The 21,270-nt window shown below is 57.5% G+C and overlaps 2 protein-coding genes and 1 long non-coding RNA gene across 9 annotated transcripts in view; 1 reads left to right on the forward strand and 2 right to left on the reverse strand.

Moving 5' to 3' along the window:
- PRPSAP1 (phosphoribosyl pyrophosphate synthetase associated protein 1) overlaps positions 1-7,007 on the reverse strand; it is a 28,618-nt gene extending 21,611 nt beyond the window's left edge. For 2 of the 7 annotated variants that reach the window (XM_032128986.1, XM_032128985.1), the window contains exons 1-2: positions 6,254-6,607; positions 6,003-6,114 (exon numbers count right to left, since the gene is read on the reverse strand). In XM_032128986.1, the coding sequence (XP_031984877.1) occupies positions 6,003-6,114; positions 6,254-6,413 (272 nt within the window). In that variant the 5' untranslated portion in view covers positions 6,414-6,607. The other 5 variants (XM_032128989.1, XM_032128988.1, XM_032128983.1 and 2 more) reach the window with 5 other exon arrangements.
- A 2,390-nt stretch (positions 7,008-9,397) lies between these two features.
- On the reverse strand, positions 9,398-11,409 carry LOC116453660. The gene is made up of 2 exons (XR_004243887.1): positions 10,227-11,409; positions 9,398-10,073 (listed from the first exon to the last, which is right to left on the reverse strand). It is a non-coding gene; the product is annotated as an uncharacterized LOC116453660 (long non-coding RNA).
- A 2,730-nt stretch (positions 11,410-14,139) lies between these two features.
- Positions 14,140-21,270, forward strand: SPHK1 (sphingosine kinase 1). Its single transcript, XM_032129267.1, has 5 exons — positions 14,140-14,578; positions 18,617-18,766; positions 19,047-19,141; positions 19,371-19,486; positions 20,004-21,270. Exons 1-5 carry the CDS (start codon positions 14,161-14,163, stop codon positions 20,776-20,778), a joined length of 1,554 nt encoding a protein of 517 aa, XP_031985158.1. The 5' UTR covers positions 14,140-14,160; the 3' UTR covers positions 20,779-21,270.

Consider the following 21,270-nt stretch of genomic DNA (forward strand, 5'->3'; position numbering starts at 1 on the left):
TGGAGAGACTGTGCAAGTGGTCTTAGTCAGCCCTGAATCTCATGGCAGGAAAGAAAGCTTCAAAACCAGTCCAGCCAGACTCATCTCATCAAAACACCCCTTGGAACGTGGCACTTTCAGTGCTAAGTGGTGGCAAACAAAACCAGATTTGTGGTGCTCAAAAGGAAAGGGTCTCACATTGTTCTAGGGGAGGTTTAGATTGGATATTAGGAAATATTTCTTCCCTGAAAGGGTTGTCAAGCCTTGGAACATGCTGCCCATGGAAGTGGTGGAGTCACCATCTGTGGAGGGATTTAAAAGACATGTAGATGTGGCACCTGGGGATGTGGTTTAGTGGTGGCTTTGGCAGAGCTGGGTTAACAGCTGTGCTCAGTCTAAAAGGTCTTTTCCAATTTCATGATTCCATAATGTAGCCAGCAGAAACCAGAGCCCAGTGCTCTCCTACTCGCTGTACAGCAGCAATGCAGTTTCTGTGCTGCTGAAACAAGAAATCAGAAAGGCAAGTTTGCTCCCCCATGGCAAGAGGGACACTAAAACAGCTTGGCTTAGGGCACTAAAACAGCTCAGTTGTCAAACCTGGGTGCAGGGAGCAGCAGAAGAGACAGGACACAGATGACAACTTAGAGGAATGAGTGGCTCTGGTCAGACAATAAATCCCAGTTCTGCTCCAACTGTTGACTGCAAGTAAACAAGAGCAGTGGATATGAGATAAAACTGCCCATGAAAGACCCAGACCAGCCCCGCCTGCAGCGCTCCAGAGTCCCAGGAGCCTTAGGCACAGCCGGATCCACAGGCAGCTCCCCCAGAGCAGCTGAGGTATGTGCACCCCCAGGGGCACACCTTGCACCAAATCCCTTCCTGGAGGCTTTGGTTAGACAAGATACCAGCCAGGGAAGGAGTCTGATAAACCTTGACTGAATGAAGGACAATAAAGAGGGGACTGTTGGTGCAACTCCTGCTGTAAAGCACCAGATTCCAGAGGACTTTTATCAAAAGGGATATTTGCATGGAAGTCAAGGGCAGGGCACAGCCTTATCGACCACACAGCCTGGCAGCAGCCATAGAGTTCAAAGATAAATTTCCCCTTCCTATTACCCTTCCCTTGTGTTCTCTTCCATCCTGACTCTTTTCTCTCTAAATCCTCTCCATCCTGAAGCTCCCAACTGGTTGTTGCTTTAGGGGATAGAGGAATTGAATTGACAGCAAGAACTGTTTTCTCCAGGACTAACAGCATAATCCCATGAACCTGAGCTACCACGGTTCTGATCACTCGTCTGCAGACACAGGCAGACCCGCACTAGGACAGAGAAAGTGCCACTGCAGGAACCCAGACCACACGCCCAGCAGAGATAAAGCTGCTTCTGGGAAAAAAAACATTTCAGGTCCTGCAGATAAATCACATCTCCAAGCAAAATGAGCTGCTATCCTCACACCAGCTCCATCACTAAAGCAACTCCTCTGGGGCATGACAGCATCTAAGAGAAAAAAAACCCTCTTTATGGCTTTAAAAATCCTACTCAGAGCAATTGGCCAGTAAAAATTCCTATTGATCTGGAATCTTTCTGTAAACACTTCCCAGGAAGGATGATCTAACTTTCCGCAGTCTCAAAACATGCCAAGAGGATATTAAGCCCTGAATACAAAAGTGTTTATAAAACCTGTCTCAAATTCACATCTAAATGCGAACAGCTCAGGAGTCCTATAAACCTATAGTTTAATGAGGAAGTGACACACTGCAATATTTTAGGAAACGCTGTGAGGCTCTATCAGATTGTACTTTAAAATGCTCCACTAAAGACAGTCAAAAACCACTGCACCAGGCTCTCGAGACAAAGGACAGCCAAAGAGACTCCATGTTCAGCTGAATCAAATTTCAAGGGGCAAATGTACTCGCAGTATTTTGTGCCACAAGAGCCTGTTTCAGTGTCACTGAGAAGTGCCCTCAGCCCAGGCTGTGTTTCCTTCTCCCCCTCTGTGACCAGAATCCAAGACATTTGTCAGGTTATCTCTGTAGGGAGCTTCCGGCCAGCTCACAGTGCAAACCTGCAATCTGAAGAGAAATCTGCACACAAAGCTCTTAATGATGATATTTTATTTTGGCAATAATCCTCTTCATTATAAACACTTTCCCTGGTCTCAGCTCTGCAAACTCCCAACTCTCCCCACATCTACAGACTCCAGGAACCAGTATAGACTCAGAAGGAGCTGGAGCAGAGGACAGAGGGTCTGTGCTGTGCCCGACTGTGGCCAAATCAAGCCACAGCCTGACTCTGAATTGCTTTTCAAACTTTAGCAAATCTTTAAATGAAGATCAGTCATGGTCCAGCCAGCACAATGGCAGCTCTGCAGTGCACTTCCTAATCCCCCAGTACGAGAACAGCCAGGAAAGGGAAAGGGAATGGCAGCTTCCTGGATACAATCTGTTCAGATATCCTTAAAACTATCTGAGCTCTCCTTTGCCTCTCTCCATCCACCCAGCATGACTGGGTATTTGAAGAACAGTCCTATTGCTCATCTGCTACTGGAATCACTTGTTCCAGCCACACCAAAGCCATGCAGCCCAACTACTGGCAAATACCAGGCAGATTTTCCTCTACTCCTACCAGCCCATTCCTGGTGAAGGAATTCCCCTAAATCCCCCATTCCCCTAAATCCCCCATTCCCCTAAAGCTGTGCTGGCCAGCACAGGAAGCTCCACATGAGCCCAGCCTGCTCAGCCATGTTCTGTGCTCCATTTAAACTGCACAGAGATGCTCTGACTCCCCTTTGCCCACCCTCTCATGTGCTGGCAAGATGACCTAAAGAGTACATTTCCTGCCAGAAATCCTCCTTCAGCTGAGGGAGGCTGCTGCAAGTCCTCTGAATGTACTGTCTCCCCCCAAAGCAGGGCTCACGTCCCACCCAGTCACAGAAAACACCACCCTGGGTTTAGCGTTGTAACCCAGCTCCCTGCAGCCAGAGGTCACAACACAAATCCCCATGTTTTCCTAATTCCATGTTGTTTAGGCTCATGGCAATGCTTTATCTTCAGATCACCAGCATTTTCCATGCTGCAAACTGAGTGAATCTCTGGAATACTCACATTCACAGTTGGCAGTGAGACAGTATCACATCCCACATCGCAGAGCTGCAGGAGCACTGGGGAGGCATTAGCAAGATTCAATCACCAACCCCCTCCAACCCAAACACATAAGCAGTGAGTAGAATGTAATATTTGTGCCTTCTGAGCCGGGCACTGCAATCAGAGGGAGATCTAAATGCATCTCTTGGACTAAAGATCAAAAAGACTTCCTAGACCTCCCTCCCCCCAGCAGCACACAGGCCCATTAGGGACCAGCACTGGTCACAGAAATGATCTTTCTCCCCTGCAAATGCAGCTTGTAATCAGGTGCCAAGTGTCCTAATTACAGCAGGAGTTTTCTTTCCATCACAGAAAGAATTTAAAGTAATCATCCCTCTCAATTTATAAGAGAAAAGTAAATATATGGGTTTATTTACATTTCAGTGGTGCTAAATCTAAGGAACATCTTCATTATTTCAAGTTTCACAAGGTACTCATTATCCATCTTCTCTCCCTGGCAGTCACTACCATCAACTAAAGCTCTGAAAACCTGAAGTGAAAGTAAGACTGGCCATTAGTCACTGTTCCATAGCCAGAGAATGCTCAAGGGGAAGATCAGAACTGTGCCAGAAGGTGATGCTCAGAGCCTGAAACGAAAGCAGCTCTGGAAGTTTTGCAGTAAACAAAGTGAGGAGATAAATCAGTTGTCTGAAAGCTGGTCAGTGTCACACTGCTACACTCAGGACTTGAGATTCTAAAAAGGAGAAGTCAGGACTACTCAAGTAGAGATCTTAAGCTCAATACCTACAGGTAAAGAACAGAGCCCAGATGGACAGGTGTCTCAAGGAGCCCTACTCCTAATATTGTGTGCTGTTTTAAAGTTCTTTTACTACTTTTACTCAAGGTCATAAAAAAACTTTAAAAAGAACGCACAATATTAGAGGACAGACTCACCCTTGTAAGATTGCTCCAACTCTATTTAAAGGTGCAACTGACCTCCCCAGCAAAGAACAGGCTGGGACGTGAAACAGGGGGAAAGGCAGCAGCCACACATCTTTTGCAACCTGAAAGAACAAGGGATGTGTTACAGATCAGTTGAAACAGCCCTCGAGCTCCTAAGGGAAGGCAGTGCAAAACCACTGCACTAGATACTGAAAACCCCTTTAATTTTGGGAGACTTTCTACTGTGGGCAAATCTGTCCCATGAACGGTTCCAGATTTTGCACCCACAACAAAGATAAACGTCCTTAAGCCTCAGTTAAGTAGAAGCTGTGTATCATAGGGCTGTGCTCGTGCCACCACCGGAGCATCCAACATCCCACCGATGGCAGAGACAAGGGAAAAACCCCACATCGCCCCTATTAGAAATTTATTCGGTGACAGATCAAAGAGGGAGCCAGGAGGTCACTTTGGATCCAGATCCTGCTTCTTTCCCCCCCCCCCAGAGCATCCCTAGGATAACATCAGCACGTCATCCCATCCAGCGCCATGGCCTGGGGAAGCCTCTCCCTGTCTCTTCTCATTTCATCTTTAAAAAGAAGGGAGTTATTTTTAAGACAAAGAGCAAGAAATAAGGATTGCCTGTTTGCTCCTTCAGTCCTGAGAACTCAGAGCTCGTCCCCAGGGGAATTCTGTTGTGCTGTGTTGACGCAACACGACAAGCCCTGTAAAACCCTGTCCCATCTGTTGCAGCAAAACTTACTTTTTCATAGAGAGATACATTAGTTTCAGAGTTCAGTGATGGGAAAGTGATGCAGACCTGACCAAATATAGCAAGAATACATGAGCAAAAAAAAAAGAAAACCTTTCCACTCCCAAACATAAGGCTTTTCCTCCTAGCCTCACACTTAAAGAAGTCCATCACTATTATCCTACACACCTCCCAGTCAAACAGCCAAGTTAGCTCCATGGAGATAATCTGTGCTAAGGATTGAACACAGTGTTTATTAAGCGAGCGGGACGAATAGCAAAGCGTTCTCACAGTTTAAGGTGGCAGCACACCTGTACTTAAGTCCTGTTTCCAATTTAAGCATGCCCTTGGAGATGGGAATGGGACAGCAGCCATCTAGCAAGGATAACTGGGATGCTGTCAGCTGCAGCAGGCAAACAAGCACTGAGACCCCTCGATTTTGGGAGCAGCTGCCTATGAACTGTAGCTGGGAAACAGCAGAAAGAAAATCCAAGTCCTGTTCTAAGATGACAGCCCAATACACAGATGTCCTTCTCAGAGTAGTCCCTTCAGCTGGGACTGCCCCAGTTTGAACCAAACTCATTCGACCTCAAAGTTCAAGTGCTGGGGGAAACTCAGAGCTCTCTGCACCAAGAGCCCCATTTTGGAGGCAGCTGTCACACCCCTCACCCAGCAGGACCCAGCGCATCCGTCCCGGACAAGACAAGGTCAAACTCTGCCTAAACTGATGGACTGAAGAAAAAGGGGCAGACTTTTACCCTGAACCAAACAGCACAAGCTGCCCAGCTCTCCCACCTCTCCAAACTCCACTCTGGTGGATCAGTGCAAGCTGCTGTGCCGAGGTGCGCATGGACACTTCCCGTGCCCCAGGCACCGAAGCTGCTGAGAAAACAAGGTCAGGAGCCGGAGAAAGTTTTGAGCATCTCCCAAACCTGCTAAAAACGCTTTTCTGAGGTTTGCCCAGACACGTTTCACCTCCTCCCTCCCCAAAAGTAACAGCCTTTGCTGCAGCCCAGCCTTAACAGCAGTGAAATGGATGTCTAAGAAGGAAGAAAGCGGCGGGTTCATTTCATCGCTGGGTCAGGCAGAGCTGGTGGAGATTCCCAGTGCAAAATCTCCCCAAAGGTGTTCGCAGGAGACGCCTTGAGAAGGCGGGGGGATGCCAGAAGCTTCTCCAGCCGCTCGGGAGGGCTTCTGCCTGCGCCGGGGAGCGATGGAGGAGAAAGAAACTTGAAAGAGAAAGCAACTTACTCCGTGATCTTCTTCGCCAGCTCGGTGGAGGCTGCGGTGGAGTTGGCCGAGAAGACCCGGTAGCCACTTCTGGCCGCGTTCATCGCCAAAGAGTCATGCAACCCCCGCGGAGCTCGAAAGTGAGAAAAAACAGATTTATAAGGCAACAACAGCTTCCGTGGCATCCTTTTCTTTCCTCTCCGCCGCGATCACCGCCCCTTAAGGGGTGGGGAGGAGGAGGGGGAAGAGGAGGGTGGGGACCCTTCCGCTACCTATGGACTTGCTGGTCCATTCCTGCGGCAAAGTATGAAAGGGAGGGTGGAAATTATGATTATTAAAATAAAATTGAGCAGCAGCTGCCCTGGGGAGTAGAGGGGTAGACAGGCAGCGGGTAACCCCAATCCACCCCACGCTCACGCAGTGGCCCCTCATGCAACAGGGGAGGGATGACCCCAAAATTAGGGGGGTAGCAAGGTGGCGAGGGGCTCCCTTGGTTGGAGAAGGTGCGGGTGAGCTGAAGGAGGAAGGTTGGGGGGGTTCCTTGTGATGCAGCAGGGCGGGACCGGGGTCTCCGTGGCGGGGTAGGGAGTCCCCGTGAAGAGGGAGATCTTTGGGGGAGGACGGTCCCATCCCGCTCCCCTCACCCAGCCGAGCGAGTTCCGCCACCCGGCCAGAGCGCCTCTCCCTCCGCCGCCATCTTCTCGGCGGGAAGAGCCCGCCTCCGCCGCCATCTTAGGTGAGGGCACCGCAGCCGTGCTCCCCCCTCGCGGCGTCCCCTCACCGCCTGCCCGAACAGCGCCAGTACCTCGGGAGGAAAGCGGCAGAAACGTCCCTCCCGGGGGGAATAAACGCAGTTCCTGCTGCCCGAGGGCGGCCCGCAGCGCGGCCGCCTCCCGCTTCTGCCCGGCGGTGCGAGGCACGGGTTGAAGGCGGCGGCTGAAGTGCCCGTGCCTAAGATGGCGGCGGGGGAAACGGAAGCGCGGCGGCGGCGGCGGCGGCGCTCGGGCCCCGCTCTGTGGCGGGGGCGGCGGGAGGAGCCGCCCGGCCTGGCCCGCGGCGCCCGCACCTTGTTCCCCAGGGAACGCTCCCTGCCCGGCGCTCCGCTGCCTGCTCCGGAATGGGGACAAAGTTCCTCGCGGGTACAGGCACTAAATGGCTTAGTTAAACAGGAAAGTGCAGCTCCAACCCATCTGGCAGATTCCGTGCTCTAGAGTGTGCTTATATATAACGTCTGTACGTCTATTAATATATTAATGCATATATTATTATGCAAATAATGTACGCGGTTTATATATGAAATACATAACGTATATAAAATATTAAATGTATAACATACACATATCACATATAAAATGCAGTTTTTATGAAAGTGTACAGTAATTATACATAAAATGTATATTATATGCTATATATGTTATATGCATAGAATGTATATATATATATATAAGGAGGAGGCGAAACTTGACTGAACATATGTACATTTTGTTATAATTTTTTTTATATATATACACGATATACATCTTAGCCTTGGCAGCTGGGAAAATGAGGGGAGCTGACAACACTGTTGGGATCCATCCTCTGTGGTCAGGATGGCTCAGAGCACCCCACAGTGCAGCAGAAATGATGATATATGACAGAAATTATGTATCACAGGGAAGGCAAACTGCATTAATTTAATCACCAGCATTGCCCCACATCACTTGGTTCACCCTGGAGGGAGAGGTTTTTCCTGGCACTTCTCTAAGTCGCTGTGCAATACCATAGTCCCTTGGCCTGTGTCCTCCCAGCTGGGAGTGAGGGAGGAAGAGGCCTGGTGGGCTTCGTTCAGGACATGAAGGAGGTTCCCCTTCGTGACCCAGTGGCTTTCCAGCTGCTCTGGCATGTGATGGCCACGGTGCCTCCAGCAGTGACTCCCTGTCACAGACATTTTGTGCTCAGCTGGGAGCTGCAGCGCTGCCATCAGTCCCCTTGCGCTGACACTTCATTAAAGGTTGTCTCTCTTCAACACCCTCAAAGCAAACAAGACAGAATTGTCCACGTCCCCTCTGTATGCCACCACTGCCCAAGCACCAGGACGGAGAGTTCTGTCTCTCCCCACCACACCTGCTGACACCTTACCTTTCCCTGCAGTTCCAGCCCCACATCCTCCTGCTGTGCCTCCTGCAGGTCCTAAATCCGTGCCTTGTCAGAGCAGGGGCTATTCCAGTTCAGCTCTAGGGACTATTCCAGCTCGACTCCCACATCCCGGCTCGTTCCCCCAAGGCGAGGCAAGAGCTGACAGCATCAGCTGCTCGAGTTCACTAGGAGGAGGCAGCACAGCCAGGCATGGGATTCTGATCAGACCTCCAGGCTGGCATCATCCTGGGATGAATCCGCAGCATCCGTCTGCCAGAGAGCCCAGACACCCCTCCTGGGCACCCTGACCCCCTCCTGGGCACCCTGACACCAGGCTGAGAACAGTCACAGCACCCACGGTATAGCCAGTCACTCCTCACGGGGTGCTGCCTTTGTCCTTCAAAAAATTTGGGGGGAGCCAGACTGTTTTTGTGACGTGGGAAGCTGGCTGCTTCCTGATGTTCCTCCTGCACCCACCAAAGAAATGGCAGTTCCCAGGGGAGCCAGGGACATCTTGTTGCAGGGACACCCAGCAGGGGGAACATGCCCAAAGGGTGGGGAGGGAATCCTGGCACTGCAGGAGCCATGGCATATCCCTCTGCAGAGCACTCAGCCTCCCTCAGCCTCTCCCCACCAAAGACCTGCTGCTGCCCTCCTTTATAAAGCCCTGCCCTGCCTGGAACCAGGCATGTGGAGAAGGAAGAGCTGTTTATCCCCTTTCCAGCTGGCTCCTCGCTCAGCAGCCTCAGCACAGCAGCCCAGGGATGATGCTGTGGCCTCTGAGTGCCCTCAGCCTCTGCTTTGCTCTCCGGGTCCCCCAGCACCCTCCTCCTGTCACCATTCCTGCTGTCCCGTGGGTGCTCAGATCCATCCCAGCCATAGGGAATGGATCTCGTCGGCATTGTCACTTCCCTGCCCTTTCCCCAGCTGCTGAGGCTCAGGTGCAACAAGTTTGTAGGTTCTGCTACAGGGCGGCCCCTGACACAGCAGACAAGGTGTGCACACCTCGGAGGGGCTGGGTGTCCCAAAATCACACATTCTGTGTTCCTGAGATTCCCCCTCAGTGAATCACCGGCTTCATTCCTGCGGGGAGAGGCCAAAGCCTCGCAGGGGTGGCCCTACGAGTCCCACCAGGATCGCTGTTGGAGATGCAGGGTTGGGATCAGGCCTGGGAAAGGTGGCGGGCAGAGATCACCGTGTTATCACTGCCACAACCAGCCTTTCTCCTGGCAAGGGGAGCGACTCTGATTTCTCTGCGGGCTGAAGGTCACGCTCGGTTTTACAGCCAGGCAAAGGAGAAGAAAGGAGCAATTCTGTTTACTTAGGGTGTCATTAATATCTCAGCTCCTGGCATGTACAGGGGCAGCAGGAACCTCCCCCACAGAGCAGCAGAGAGCGAGGCCGTGCAGCCCTTTATTATTCCATTATCAGCCAGGCAGGATTAGGAGGGCGGGTCAGGGAACAGTGCCGGCTATGAGCAGGTTTAGCTCCTTTCCAAAGGCTTATCCCGGCTCAGTCTCACTCTCTGGACTGGATTCACTTATTCTCTGCGCCGAGGGGTTTGAGTAATGCTGGGGAGAGGGTGGGCACGGGGTCATGGAACTTTAATAGCCCAGCAGGCAAAACCTGGGAGGTTCCTTTAGCAGGAACTCATTTTATATGTTTCATTTCAGCGACCAGGGAGGGCAGTTTCGCAGCTCCGCCAAGTCCTGCATTGCTCCCCAGGGAAAGCCAAGCCTCGGCGCTGCTTTGGGGCAGTTCTGTGCTCGGGACAACTCGGTGCTGGGGCGGGACAGCCATTCCAGGCGGCTTCCTGCAGAGCTCGACGAGGTTTTGCTCTTTATTCTTACCCAAGTTTCTCCTTGGAGCCCGGGTGGGGTGGCCGGAGCGTGCCGATCCCAGCCCGGCAAGGAAGGAGGAGCCGTGGGAATTGAGGCAGCAAATCCCTCTTCTTCTTTCCCAGGCCAGAAATGGGGTCTGTGATGGGATGTTGTAACCCCCGTAAGTAATTCCACTCTGGGAATGCTGCCCGCAGGCATCGAGCATCGCAGCAGGGATCACCCCTGGATCGGGATCGAGCCTCCCAGCCCAGCCCCAGCCAGGTGGTTCTCATTGCAGCCTCTGACTCACCTCCCAAAAATTCCTGCGCTGACATCATGGCAGGAAACCGCTACCGGGAAGTGGTAAAACCCCTGGACGGCCTGAAATTCGGCTTCCCCCAGCGAAGGGGGAGATCAAACGGCAGACTTTGGCCTCAGCCCCTCTGATGCCAGGACTTGTCATCGGGGGGACGTCTCGACGAGCGAGTGGTGTGTGTGTGTGGTTTCTTCAGACTCAGCAGCTTTTTGCCTGGCGTTTGGGAGTGTTTTCCCTGAGGAGGCCTGAGCTCAGAAATATTTTTGAGCAAATTATCAGCTGGGAGGAATGAGCTCAGCTCGTCGGTATTGTTCAGGGCTTCCCGGTGAGTCCCGGGCTGTGCCGGCAGCTGCCGAGCTCAGTGGAGGGTCAGCACTGGGGAGCAGCCCCCAACAAGTTGCAGAGCCTGGCTGTGATTTAGGAGCTGCCACAAAAAAAACCTGAGCTCCTTGGAGGCTGAGAATCCTCTCTGGGCCCTGAGAGAAGCTGGATTTTGGGGAAAACCTGTCACCCTTGGGTCATGGAGGCAGGTAGAAGGTGCAGCCACTTTCCCGAGCTCTGCAGCAAATCAGTGGCAGAGCCCAGACCTGTGTCCTAGCTCAGGTGGGATGTGATCCCAGTCACTCTCCTCCAGAAGATACCTGTGTTAGCTGTGCCCCCTCCTGCTTTGTGCTGCTCCCCTGTGTCAGCCCCAGCCCCACGGCTGAGAGGGGCTGATCCGCAGCCCCGGGCCTGGGTCTGCAAGGAGACGGCTCCATCTCCGCACCGGCCACTCCCACAGGAGCTTCCTGGAAAGTTCCGCTGCTGCAGTCGGTGCCTGTCCCCCTGCCAAGCCTGCAGGCCTGCCAGCCCCGATGCAGCGCCAGCCGTGCTATTTCTGGCTCCACCTTGAGACATGTACCTTCAGCAGTGGGAACGATGCTAAAAGCGATGGATCCGGGAGGAGTTCGTCCCCGTCCCGTTCCCGTCCCCCGGTGGCTGCTGGCGGACGCGGCAGAGCGGGCAGGGATGTGGAGGAGCTGTGTGCCTCGGAGGGAAACGCTGCAGTTCATGTTGCAACAGAGCCACGTCCTCTACACGTCTCCTCTGGGGCTGTGATGTGGCAGTGCGACCCCGAAATCCGGGCCTGCCCTGGCAGCGACAGACCCAGGTCTCTGCTGCAGCCCCCGGGGGCACGAAGGGTCCCCGGCAGGAGCAGGAGGAGCCCGGGGCTGGAGGGAGCTGAGGGAGGTTATTGCCATATTTAACCCTTGGCTTCTTGCACAACTCAAACCAAACCTTGTCTGCTGTTTCTGCCTCAGCTTCCCCAAACTCAGGGCACGCACCACCTTGTCCTGCAAAACCAGGGCACGGTGCTTCAAATGTACAAGCCTTCTCCACCAAATGATGTCTGCGGAGTCTGGGAATACCCCAGGGGGCCTCCCGGGACAGGAGCTGGAGGGATGTTTGCTCTTGAAGGGAGACTGGTGGTCACGGACGGGCTGGACGCTCTGCTCCACGGGCGAGTCCCCTTTGCAATGAGGAGGGAGGCGGGGGGATTCTCCACGGGCTGTCACCCCATCACGCCAGCTCCGTGCCACATCCCCACGTCGCATCCCGGCACTTCCCTCCCACACACACGGCCTGAGCAGCGCCGCGCGGGCGGGAATGGAGCCGATCAGGACAAACCCGACCGGCAGTCGCCTGCCCACAGCCCAGGAGCTGCTGAGCACCCTTCGGGCTGCTGGTGGGGTCGAGGGGCCTTGTTAAGGCTCTCATAATTAAGATAGCCCCAAATGCGTGGTTATCAGCATGGGGAAGGAAGTGATCCCACTTCCGTGTCAGACATCACGTCTGGAGGCAAACAAGTGGTGTCTGTGTGGGACCAGGCTGAATCAGCCTGTGGCTGTGGGGGAGCAAAGGGACCCACCTGGGGCTGGTGGTGGCCACTGCGCTGGCCACGGCATCCAAGGGTGGCACAGCATCAGGTCAGACTTCTGGGAAGTCCCCACAGACCAGAACTAGGAGGGAAAAGCCCTGTCTGTGTCTCTCCTGCCATCACAGAGGCTGAGCCTGTGCCAGTCCCATTCCCCATCTGAGACAAACCTGGCTGCAGCCCCATCATTACCCAGCCCTTGGCATCCCTGCCATGGGATGCCAACCCTTCCTGCACCCATTGCTGGCCTCGACACCTTGTGCTGAAGCCATTCTCGGCCCCTTTCAGCCACAGCACGAGCATGGCCAGCAGAGCCTGGACGGGCATTCCACTCCTATTTAAAGCACAGGCTGGCAGGACAAAGGGGGATCCCTGCGGCACAGGGCCTTGGACGGATGTAACATGGTGAGGACAGAGCCCAAAGCAGCCTCATGGTCCCGCGGCACCTGCCAGGAGCAATAGGACAGCTGCTCTCACATCCTCCCAACACGACTCACGCCTTCCTGAGCGGAAATTGGGAGCGGGTTAGTCACTGAGAAGGGTGAGGGGCAGGTCAGGACGCTGCACTGCCCAGCATCCAGCTATTTCCTCCCATGACACCTTGCTGAGGAACCTCGGGGCTGTTTACAAACGCTGGACTGTGTCATGGCAGCAGCCGAGGAAGCGGCTGAGAAAGAATCTCACCCAGAATCAGCTGTGAATGCTGCAGATCCCAAGCCAAAAGCATCAGGGCTGGGAGCAGGATTTGCCCCTCTGAGCATCCCTTTGTGCCCACAGCAGCCAGGGAAGTCTTTCTGGAAAGCGCAACGCTCCAAGTCACAGCATCTTGGCTCTCCTTATAGGTCTGCTCTGGGAAAACAAGACTCAACCATGTTAATCTGCCCAGCTGGTCATCCTGTGCCCTCCCTGCAATTTCTTGGCCAGTTCCAGAAGGTTTAAGCAGGGACAGAGGGCTCACTGCTAATTAAACTGCCCTAAGTGTGAGGAATGATGCCTCCCTGAGGTGCTAGCTCAAGGTTAGGGCAGAGCTACATTCATGGGGAATTGGTTGGCAAAAAAAAAAAAATCCTTGTCGGGCTGGGCCAGACCCCTTGGAGCCAAGCAGTCCCTCGGGAGGGTGAGCTCAGTCCTGTTGCCAGCAAAAACTGCTGTCAATGATTTTTGCCAGCTGCCGTGAACACAAAGCAGCCCCCAGCCTTGCTGGCACCCTCCAGGCCAGTCCCCTGGGCTCTGTCCCCAGAGCTCTGTGCCCCAAGGTGGGGTTCACAGCACAGCCCACCTCCCTCCACGGGACTTCATGCCCATGGCAACCTCCAACCCCCCACGGATACCTGATGGCGAGCCACCAGTAATGGGTAGGACACCATCCCTCTCCATCCTCCCTCCTGGAAGTGTCCCCCGCTGGCTGCCCACTGTCCTCAGGCCTCGCCGTGCCTCGATTTCTCCAGGCCCCCGCTTCACTCCTCTCGTGCTTGGAGAGATGCAGAAATGATATCAAAACGCTGTTCAGTCCAACGTGGGGGCTCCAGGGGCACCTGCCAGCGCCCATCCGTGCCTTGCTGGGAATGATGTGCAGGAACTGGGGTGGGGGTGGCTGCCGGGCGCTCTGCCTCCCCTCTCCAGGCGTGACCGTGGGTCTGTTCCCTGCCATCCCCAGCACCGCGGGAGCACCCACGCCAGACACCCACCCTGGCAGCGCGGAACCACCCGCGGCAAACCCACGGCGTCGCTTTGCCCCCGCCCGTCTGCAGAGCCGGTTCCCCCCCGGAGCGATACCCGGAGCGCGGGGCGGCGCTTGTGGAAACCGAGGCAGCTGCTGGGGGTGTGGGGGCTACCGGACCAGCCCCGGGACGGGTCCCCCTCGGCGGGGGAAGAGGTGGCTGGGGGGGGGGGTGGGTGGGTTAAATTTTTATGAATGGGGCCGCCCCGCCTGCCATCGCCGGGCGTCAGCAGCGAGCGGCGGCGGGCGGCGCTCCCCGGTGCCTCCCGCTCCGCTCCGCGCCCGCTCCGCCGATGGCCGCCGGCCGCCGCGCTCCCCCGGAGCCCGGCGGGGGCCCGGTGCTGCTTCAAGGCATCTTCGGCGCGGGGCCGGGCCCCGGTGCCGCCGCCTGCTCGCTGTCCCTGACGGCCCGGGAGCTGCAGGTGCGGCGTGCCGGCGGCTGCCCGGGCGGCTCGGCCGGTCCCGACGCCGCGCTCCGCCTGGCCGACTGCGTGGGCTCGGCCGCCTTCCCCGCGGCCGCGGCCGCCGCCTGCTTCTCGCTGGTGTGTTACCCGCTGCGGGGGCCGCGCTGGGGGCCGCCCGCCCGCCAGCGCCTGGAGCGGACCTTCCGCGTCTCCCGGGGTCCCGATGCCGAGGGCAACCTGCGCATCGCCCAGGCCTGGAGCCGCCGCATCCGCGAGCTCGCCGTGCCCACCGTGCCCGCGCAGGACGGTGAGTGCCGAGCCTCCCCCGCGCCCGCCCGGCACCGCTGCCCGCGGGGCTCGGGGCTGCGCCGGGGCCGTGCGGGGGTCGGGGTGGCGGCCGGGGTCGCTCCGCCGCCGGGCCCCACGCGGGACGGCTGCGCCCGAGCCGGGGCGCTGCGCGGTGTCGCGTTGCGGGGGGCACGGCGGGGACACAGACGGGGGGTGACCGGCGTCCCCGTGGGGTCACTCGGACCCCCGCCCTACCCCCACCCTCCCCCGAGTCTGGGGGGGGGGACAGGGACATCCCCGCGCGCAGGGGTTGGTGGTTTCTCTCCCGTTTCACCCTTAATTTGAAGGGGCAGCAGGGACGTGGTCGCACTATGGGGGCCCTTTGCACCCCCCCTCCCCCCGATTGCTCCCGTTCGATAACTCCAGAGCTCCAAAGGGCAGCATGATCCAAGGAAAAAAAAGTAATCATTGCTGACGCAGGCAGGATGGGAGCCAGGCGCTGTCCCCAGCAGGTCCCATCCATCACTTGGGATTTGGGGGCAGGCAGACCCCCCCCCAGGACCCCCGCGGTCCAGCGGGATCTCAGGGCAGCCTGGTGAGGTCTGAGTTTCTGATCCTGCTCCCCTCGGGAGCTGTCAGTGTCTGGAAGGGGAGGGTCCTGCTTGGGGGCCGCGTCCCCCAGCTCCCGCAGGCAGGGCAGGGCGTGCTGGCAGATAGTTGAACATCTGAGCAGAGATTCAATTATATGCACTACTTCATTTATTTGGCTGTCCAGTCGCTCTGATCAGACTTGGAAATTAAGAGGCATGCGGTTAGAGGGATCCTGTCAAATCACATTTAGCCCAGCTCTTCCTTGCTTGAATTTTAAAATGCAGCTCCTTTTTTTTACATGACCTGCAGCTACAAAACAACTTTCTGTCTCTCTTCCTAAAGAATTACAAAAAAATCCAGTGGAATGGGGTGAGGGCAGAACCAGTTCCCCAGCTCTATTTCCAGCCTGAACTCTGCAGCTGGAAGTCTCCAAGCGCTTTCCAACCCTCGCCCTGTGAGCAGGCGGTGCGAGGGTGCCGGGCAGGAGCAGCTCGTTGCACGCAGGGGCCTCGAGGGAGCCGGGGGAAGGAGGATGGGAGAAGGCAGTGCAGAATTTTGCAGTCACTTTTCTCGCTGAGGGCCAGCGGGATTTGCAATCCTCCTCCCTCAGTTTGGGACAGAGCTAAAAATGCCCCTCGTCCACACCCTGGGCTCGCACGTGCCGGCAGAGAGGCCTGTGCGGGGCTGATAAGGCCGTGCTGGGAAGCTGCGGGTGAGTCCGTGCAGAGAGTCCTGTCACCCTGTCCCCGCGGGGAGGGGACCTGGGGAGCCACCAGCGATCCCATCCCGGTGCTATTGCAGCTCCAGCATCCTCTGGGATAAAAGCCCTGTGGAATGCTGCAGCAGGGATGATTCCCCCTCCTCATTTCACCCTAAGGCATAAACAGAAAGTCCCTCAGCAGCTGATAACCCCAAAGCTGGGGCTGCCTGCAGTGTGTCCCAAACTGCAACCATCCAGGAGGGAACAAATTGCCCCAAGGCCTGTGTCCCAACAGGGAAATCCAGCCCCAGGAAGCTCAGCCCAAGCCTTATTCTGCCTGGTACGCTTGCTCCTTGTGCCCAGAGAGTTTCCAGAAGGATGCAGGGATGCAGTGGAGTGGCTTGGGCTGCAGACAGTGGATCTGTGGCAGTGTGGTCCCGGCCTGAGCACGGCCAGGACACGTCACATGGGAGGATGTGGGCAGAGGGACTGGAGCAGAGTTTGTGGCAGCAGCTGGAGCCCCTTCCTCCTGCTGACTCAGATTCTGCTCTACTCAGCATTTGAGGCTGAAAGCGACCACACTGTGCTGGGAAGTGGAATCTTGCTGGGATGCCAGGGACTGGCCGGCATTGTGCAACAGGAAGGGTTGGATGGGTCAGGATGCTGCTGAAATCTGTCTCCCTGTGCATCACCACTGCTGGGCTCCAGCTGTGATCCAGCACCCTCCAGTTCCACCACAGGGCAGAGCCTGGTGCTGCTGGTGTCACTGGGATCACTCCTGTCACTACTCACAGCCTGGTACCAGCAATCTGTCCCTTGGGAGGGAGTCATGGCATCCCTCTGTGCCCTGAGCAGGGTTTGTTTTCCCCCTCCAGCCAAGGAGCTGATCCTTGGGGTCCCAGCCTTTCCCTCCTACCCAGAGGAGGCCACAGGGCAGCACCCACAGGTCTGGGCAGGATTTTTAGGCAAGACCCAGCTGCAGCTCCGTATGTGTGTGAGAAACGATGTGCCTGGTTAACACTGTGGGGTTAAAAACTGCATTTAGGCTTTTGAAGCGCCTTTGGCCTTTGCTTTTCAATATCCAGGGCTGGAGGGGAGAAAGAGAGAAAAGCCCCCCATCACGTGCCTCCAGCAGCTGGGGCTTGAGCCCAAACCCTGTGTGGGGGCTTGTCTGCATTTGCTTGGAGGGGATTTAGTGCCTGTGGGGACCAGGGAAGCTCCAAAGGGTAGGGAGCAGGGTCAGCCCAGCCCTGGGGTTGCTTTTTGTTATCCCTGACCCAAGCTGGAGTGGCCTCTGCTCCGTGTGCTTCACTGCTTTCCCTGAGGGCAGCTGGTCCCTTTGTGTCTGGAAGCCACTGATAAGGGGCTGGGGAGGGAGGGGGGGCCTGGGCAGCAGTGGGGAAAACCAGCTTGGAGCCAGTGCCCTGGAGCTCTCACAGGCAGATCTTTGTTGTGGACTTGGTGGCAGGTCCCAAGCAGCTGGCAAAGGGACAAGGAGGTGTCCTGGAGGGTGACAGCACCACTGGGTCATCCATGGGGCCAGGAAATAATCGTGGTGGTGATGAAATCAGCAGAGCTCTGTGTGCTCCCAGGGCTGGCGCGGGCATGGAGATGGGATGCTCCAGTCCCACCTCCCCACGGGCAGCTTGTGGAGCTCGTGGCCGTGACAGGTGTGATGCCAGATGTCACCCAGGGGAGGTGACCTCCATGGCCCCACGTTCACCTCTCCCCACCACTGTCCCCACTGTGGGGGGCGGGGAGGGTTTAGCTCGCGTGTTCAAACAGCTCAAATCACTGCAGGTGTGCAGATGAAGCGGGGGCACCCCAGCGCAGTGGGGCTGAGAGGGGGTTCCTGGCCCAGGACAGTGCTGGGAAAGGCCTCTCTGTCCTGACTCAGCAGCTCTTCCTGCTGAGTCAGCAGGTGCAGCCTCGCGCTGTGCCCGTGTGCTGGGGTGGCCACCTGCACCCCCCTGGGCCGGGCTCACAGCTCAGGGGGCCCAGAGCTGGTGGGGACACCCCCAGCCACCCCAAAACTGGCTTCCCCCTGCAGAGCCAGGGATCTGCAGAGGCGCTGTGAGAGCCTGAGGCCGCTGCCCTCCCTCACTTCAGGGCTTGGGGTGCCCAGCAGCACCTGGGGATCCTGCCTTCCTCCTCCTCCTCCTCCTCCCTGTGCCTCCCTCACAGGGCAGCTCAGTGGCCTCCCCCCGTCCCCCTGCATGGGGACCACTGGGCTTGGGGAAGGAGAGGCTGGAAGCAACTGGGGAGGCAGAGGGATGGGACCCCTGCCAGGCTTGTAATTACAGCCGGGCTGAGGCCCTTGCAGGCGAAACCTGAGCCCCGTGGGGAGCAGGGGAAGCAGGAACGTCCGTCTGCTGGCACAACTGTCTGTCTTGGCCCTACTCCATCTGGGTGGATGTGGGGAATTGGGACCTGGAGTTCTCATCCCCCCCCCACTCTGGTATGGCTGGAGTGCTGCAGGGCTGCATCCTGGGTGTGAACATCTCTGCTGATCGCAGGGGAGCTCAGGATGAGTCCCTGCAGGCCCCTGTGTCCCGTTTCTGCCGCCTCTCCAGCATTCCCAGCAGGGACCCCCATCCCTGCTCACCCCTGTTGCCTCTGGGTCGGGTTGCAGCCCAGGGAGCTTGTGAGGATGGGGGAGGGCCAGTTCCCCTTCCCCTTTTGGTTTTGGCAAAGGCTGCCCTGGCTGGCCATGCCCTCCCAGGGCAGGGCCATGACCCAGCACCCTGAGCCCCCTGTCCCCCCCAGGTGACAGCTATGGGGTGCTGCCCCGGCCCTGCCACGCGCTGGTGCTGCTGAACCCACAGAGCGGCTCCGGCCGTGCCCTCGATGACTTCCAGGCAGTGGTGCAGCCCATGCTGGCCGAGGCCGACATTGCCACCACTGTCTTCGTCACCGGTGAGTCCGTGAGCAGCTCCTCCTTGTCCTCCTCCTCCCTTCCTGCCCAGGGATCCTGCCTGGGCACTGCCACATGGAGACAAGTTCCTCCAAGGGCCTCTGACTCCCTGCATCAGCACAGCTCTGGGTCCTGCAGGATGGTTGCACTTGAGGGGTGACTTGCCTCCTGCATCCCTGGCTGGGGTCACCATCTGGGACTGGGGTCACTGTCTGGGGGGTGGCAGCAGGAAGGGCAGAGGGACAGAGGGTGATGCTCAAACCTCTCCACTTTCCCCGACAGAAAGACCCCACCATGCGCATGAGAAGGTGCGAGATGAGGACCTGTCACAGTGGGACACGCTGGTGGTCATGTCTGGGGATGGGCTGCTGTTCGAGGTGAGGGGCACCACGGGGCTGGGCAGGGAGCTGGGACAAAGGGGGTCCTGGGGCAAGAGCCAAGCCCTGAGTCACCAAGTCAGGCAGGGAACGGCAAAGGAGAGATGGCACCAAGCTTGGAGTAAAGCAGCCATGGCTTCTGGGCTGCCCTGGGCAGGGGCACCGTGGGCTCTGCTCCCCCCAGGCTGGGCAGGGCCCTTGGGGACCACAGGCTCCTTCATCCCTGCAGGTGGTGAACGGACTCATGGAGCGTCCGGACTGGAAGGAAGCCATGAAGAAGCCGCTGTGCATCCTGCCAGGAGGCTCTGGGAATGCCCTGGCAGCCTCCATCAACTACTATGCAGGGTGAGTCCCAGCCCCGTGGGGCACCTGCTGACCCCTGCGCCCGCCAGCACTCGGGGCTGCACTGGAACCAGGCAGGGATGAGGGAAGAGAAAGGCTGTGTGGGGCTCTGGCCCAGGGGAAGGTGCTGGGATGCCCAGGGGTGCCTGTCAGAGTCCTCACTCCCCACAGTGCCCCAGCTGTGAGCAAGGGATGTCATCCCTGTGTATCCTGCTCCTCCCACTCCCTTTCTGTGCTCTGTGCTCAGAGACTGGTAAAGCTTTAACCCAAAGGACCCACCCCAGGCACAGCCAGTCCTGTGGTGTGGGGGACCAGGATTGCCCTGACGCGGTTCCCTCTTTCAGGAACTGGTTTATCCCTCCCACCCCCAGCAAAACCACTCCCAGCAGCTGTTCCTGAGGGACACTGTCACCCAGCTGGGACATATCCCAGCCATGACACAAGGGTGAGGTCTGCAGCTGGGTGCTGGGGCAGCAGGAGGAGTCCTGAGCTCCAAACTCACCTTCTCCATCCCTCACAGCTACGACCACGTCGCCAAGAAAAAGCTGCTGACGAACTGCACCTTCATCCTGTGCAAGGGGCTGTACACGCAGATGGACCTGGTATCTCTGAGCACGGCCTCGGGCAAGCGCTTCTTCTCCTTCCTGGGCTTTGGCTGGGGCTTCATCTCAGATGTGGACATCGACAGCGAGAAGTACCGCTGGCTGGGCAGCGCCCGCTTCACCCTGGGCACCCTGCAGTGCCTGGCCAAGCTCAGGGTGTACCAGGGCCGCCTGTCCTACCTGCCCATGGCCACGGAGCAGGGCAGCTCCCCGGCACCCCGGGACCCCCACGCACCCGTCACCAATGGCCACATCCCGCAGCCGGCGGGGACGGAAGCGCCCGGCTCCCTGCCCCCCGACTCGCTGCTGGTGCCGCTGGGCCAGCCCGTGCCCGCGCACTGGACCGTGGTCCCCGAGGAGGAGTTTGTCCTGGTCTATGCCATCTACCAGTCCCACCTGGGCACCAACCTGCTGATGGCACCGGCGGCCCGGCTGCACGATGGCTGCATCCACCTCTTCTACATGAAGGCCGGCATCAGCCGCGTGACGCTGCTGAAGCTCTTCCTGGCCATGTCCAGGGGGACCCACCTGGACTTGAACTGTCCCCACCTGTGCTACGTCCCCGTCCGGGCGTTCCGCCTGGAGCCGCGGGTGGCCGCGGGCATCATGACAGTGGATGGGGAGGCGCTGGCCTGCGAGCCCGTGCAGGGCCAGGTCCACGCCCGCCTCTGCCGCGTCCTCAGCGGCTCCTGAGCTCCGCATTCGCCCTCCCTGCAGCGCTGAGCTGCCGGCACGGCCCGGCGCCAGGGTGGCAGAGCCTTCCTCCCACTCAGGAACCCCCTCCTTCCATAGCAATAGGTCTTGGGGGGCGTGGGGCTCATCCCCTCGCTTGCCCCCATGCTTAGCTTTACCCCCTTGGGCCAGCCACCAGTGCTGTCCCAAAAATGAGCCACAAGCCCCATCAGGTACTCGGTGCCGGCGAGATGCCAGCGTGTTTTATCCTGGTACGAGGTCCCGGCCCCCAGGCGGCTGCGCCGGCACAGCCCCGTCCCCTCCCCAGCTCGGACGCGCACGGTGGCATTGCTGTGTCCCCGCCCCGGAGCCACCCCCCAGGGAGGGTCAGGACCAATAGATCTAATACAATAAACCGACTTTTTTAAGAATGTTTCTACCCAAAGCTTCCTGTAGAAGCGAAGTTTATTCTTGTGAGAAATGCAAAATAAATATCTAGCGTTTGCAAAAAAA

The sequence above is a fragment of the Corvus moneduloides genome, chromosome 19 (genome assembly GCF_009650955.1).
Source record: "Corvus moneduloides isolate bCorMon1 chromosome 19, bCorMon1.pri, whole genome shotgun sequence".
Lineage (NCBI taxonomy): Eukaryota > Metazoa > Chordata > Aves > Passeriformes > Corvidae > Corvus > Corvus moneduloides.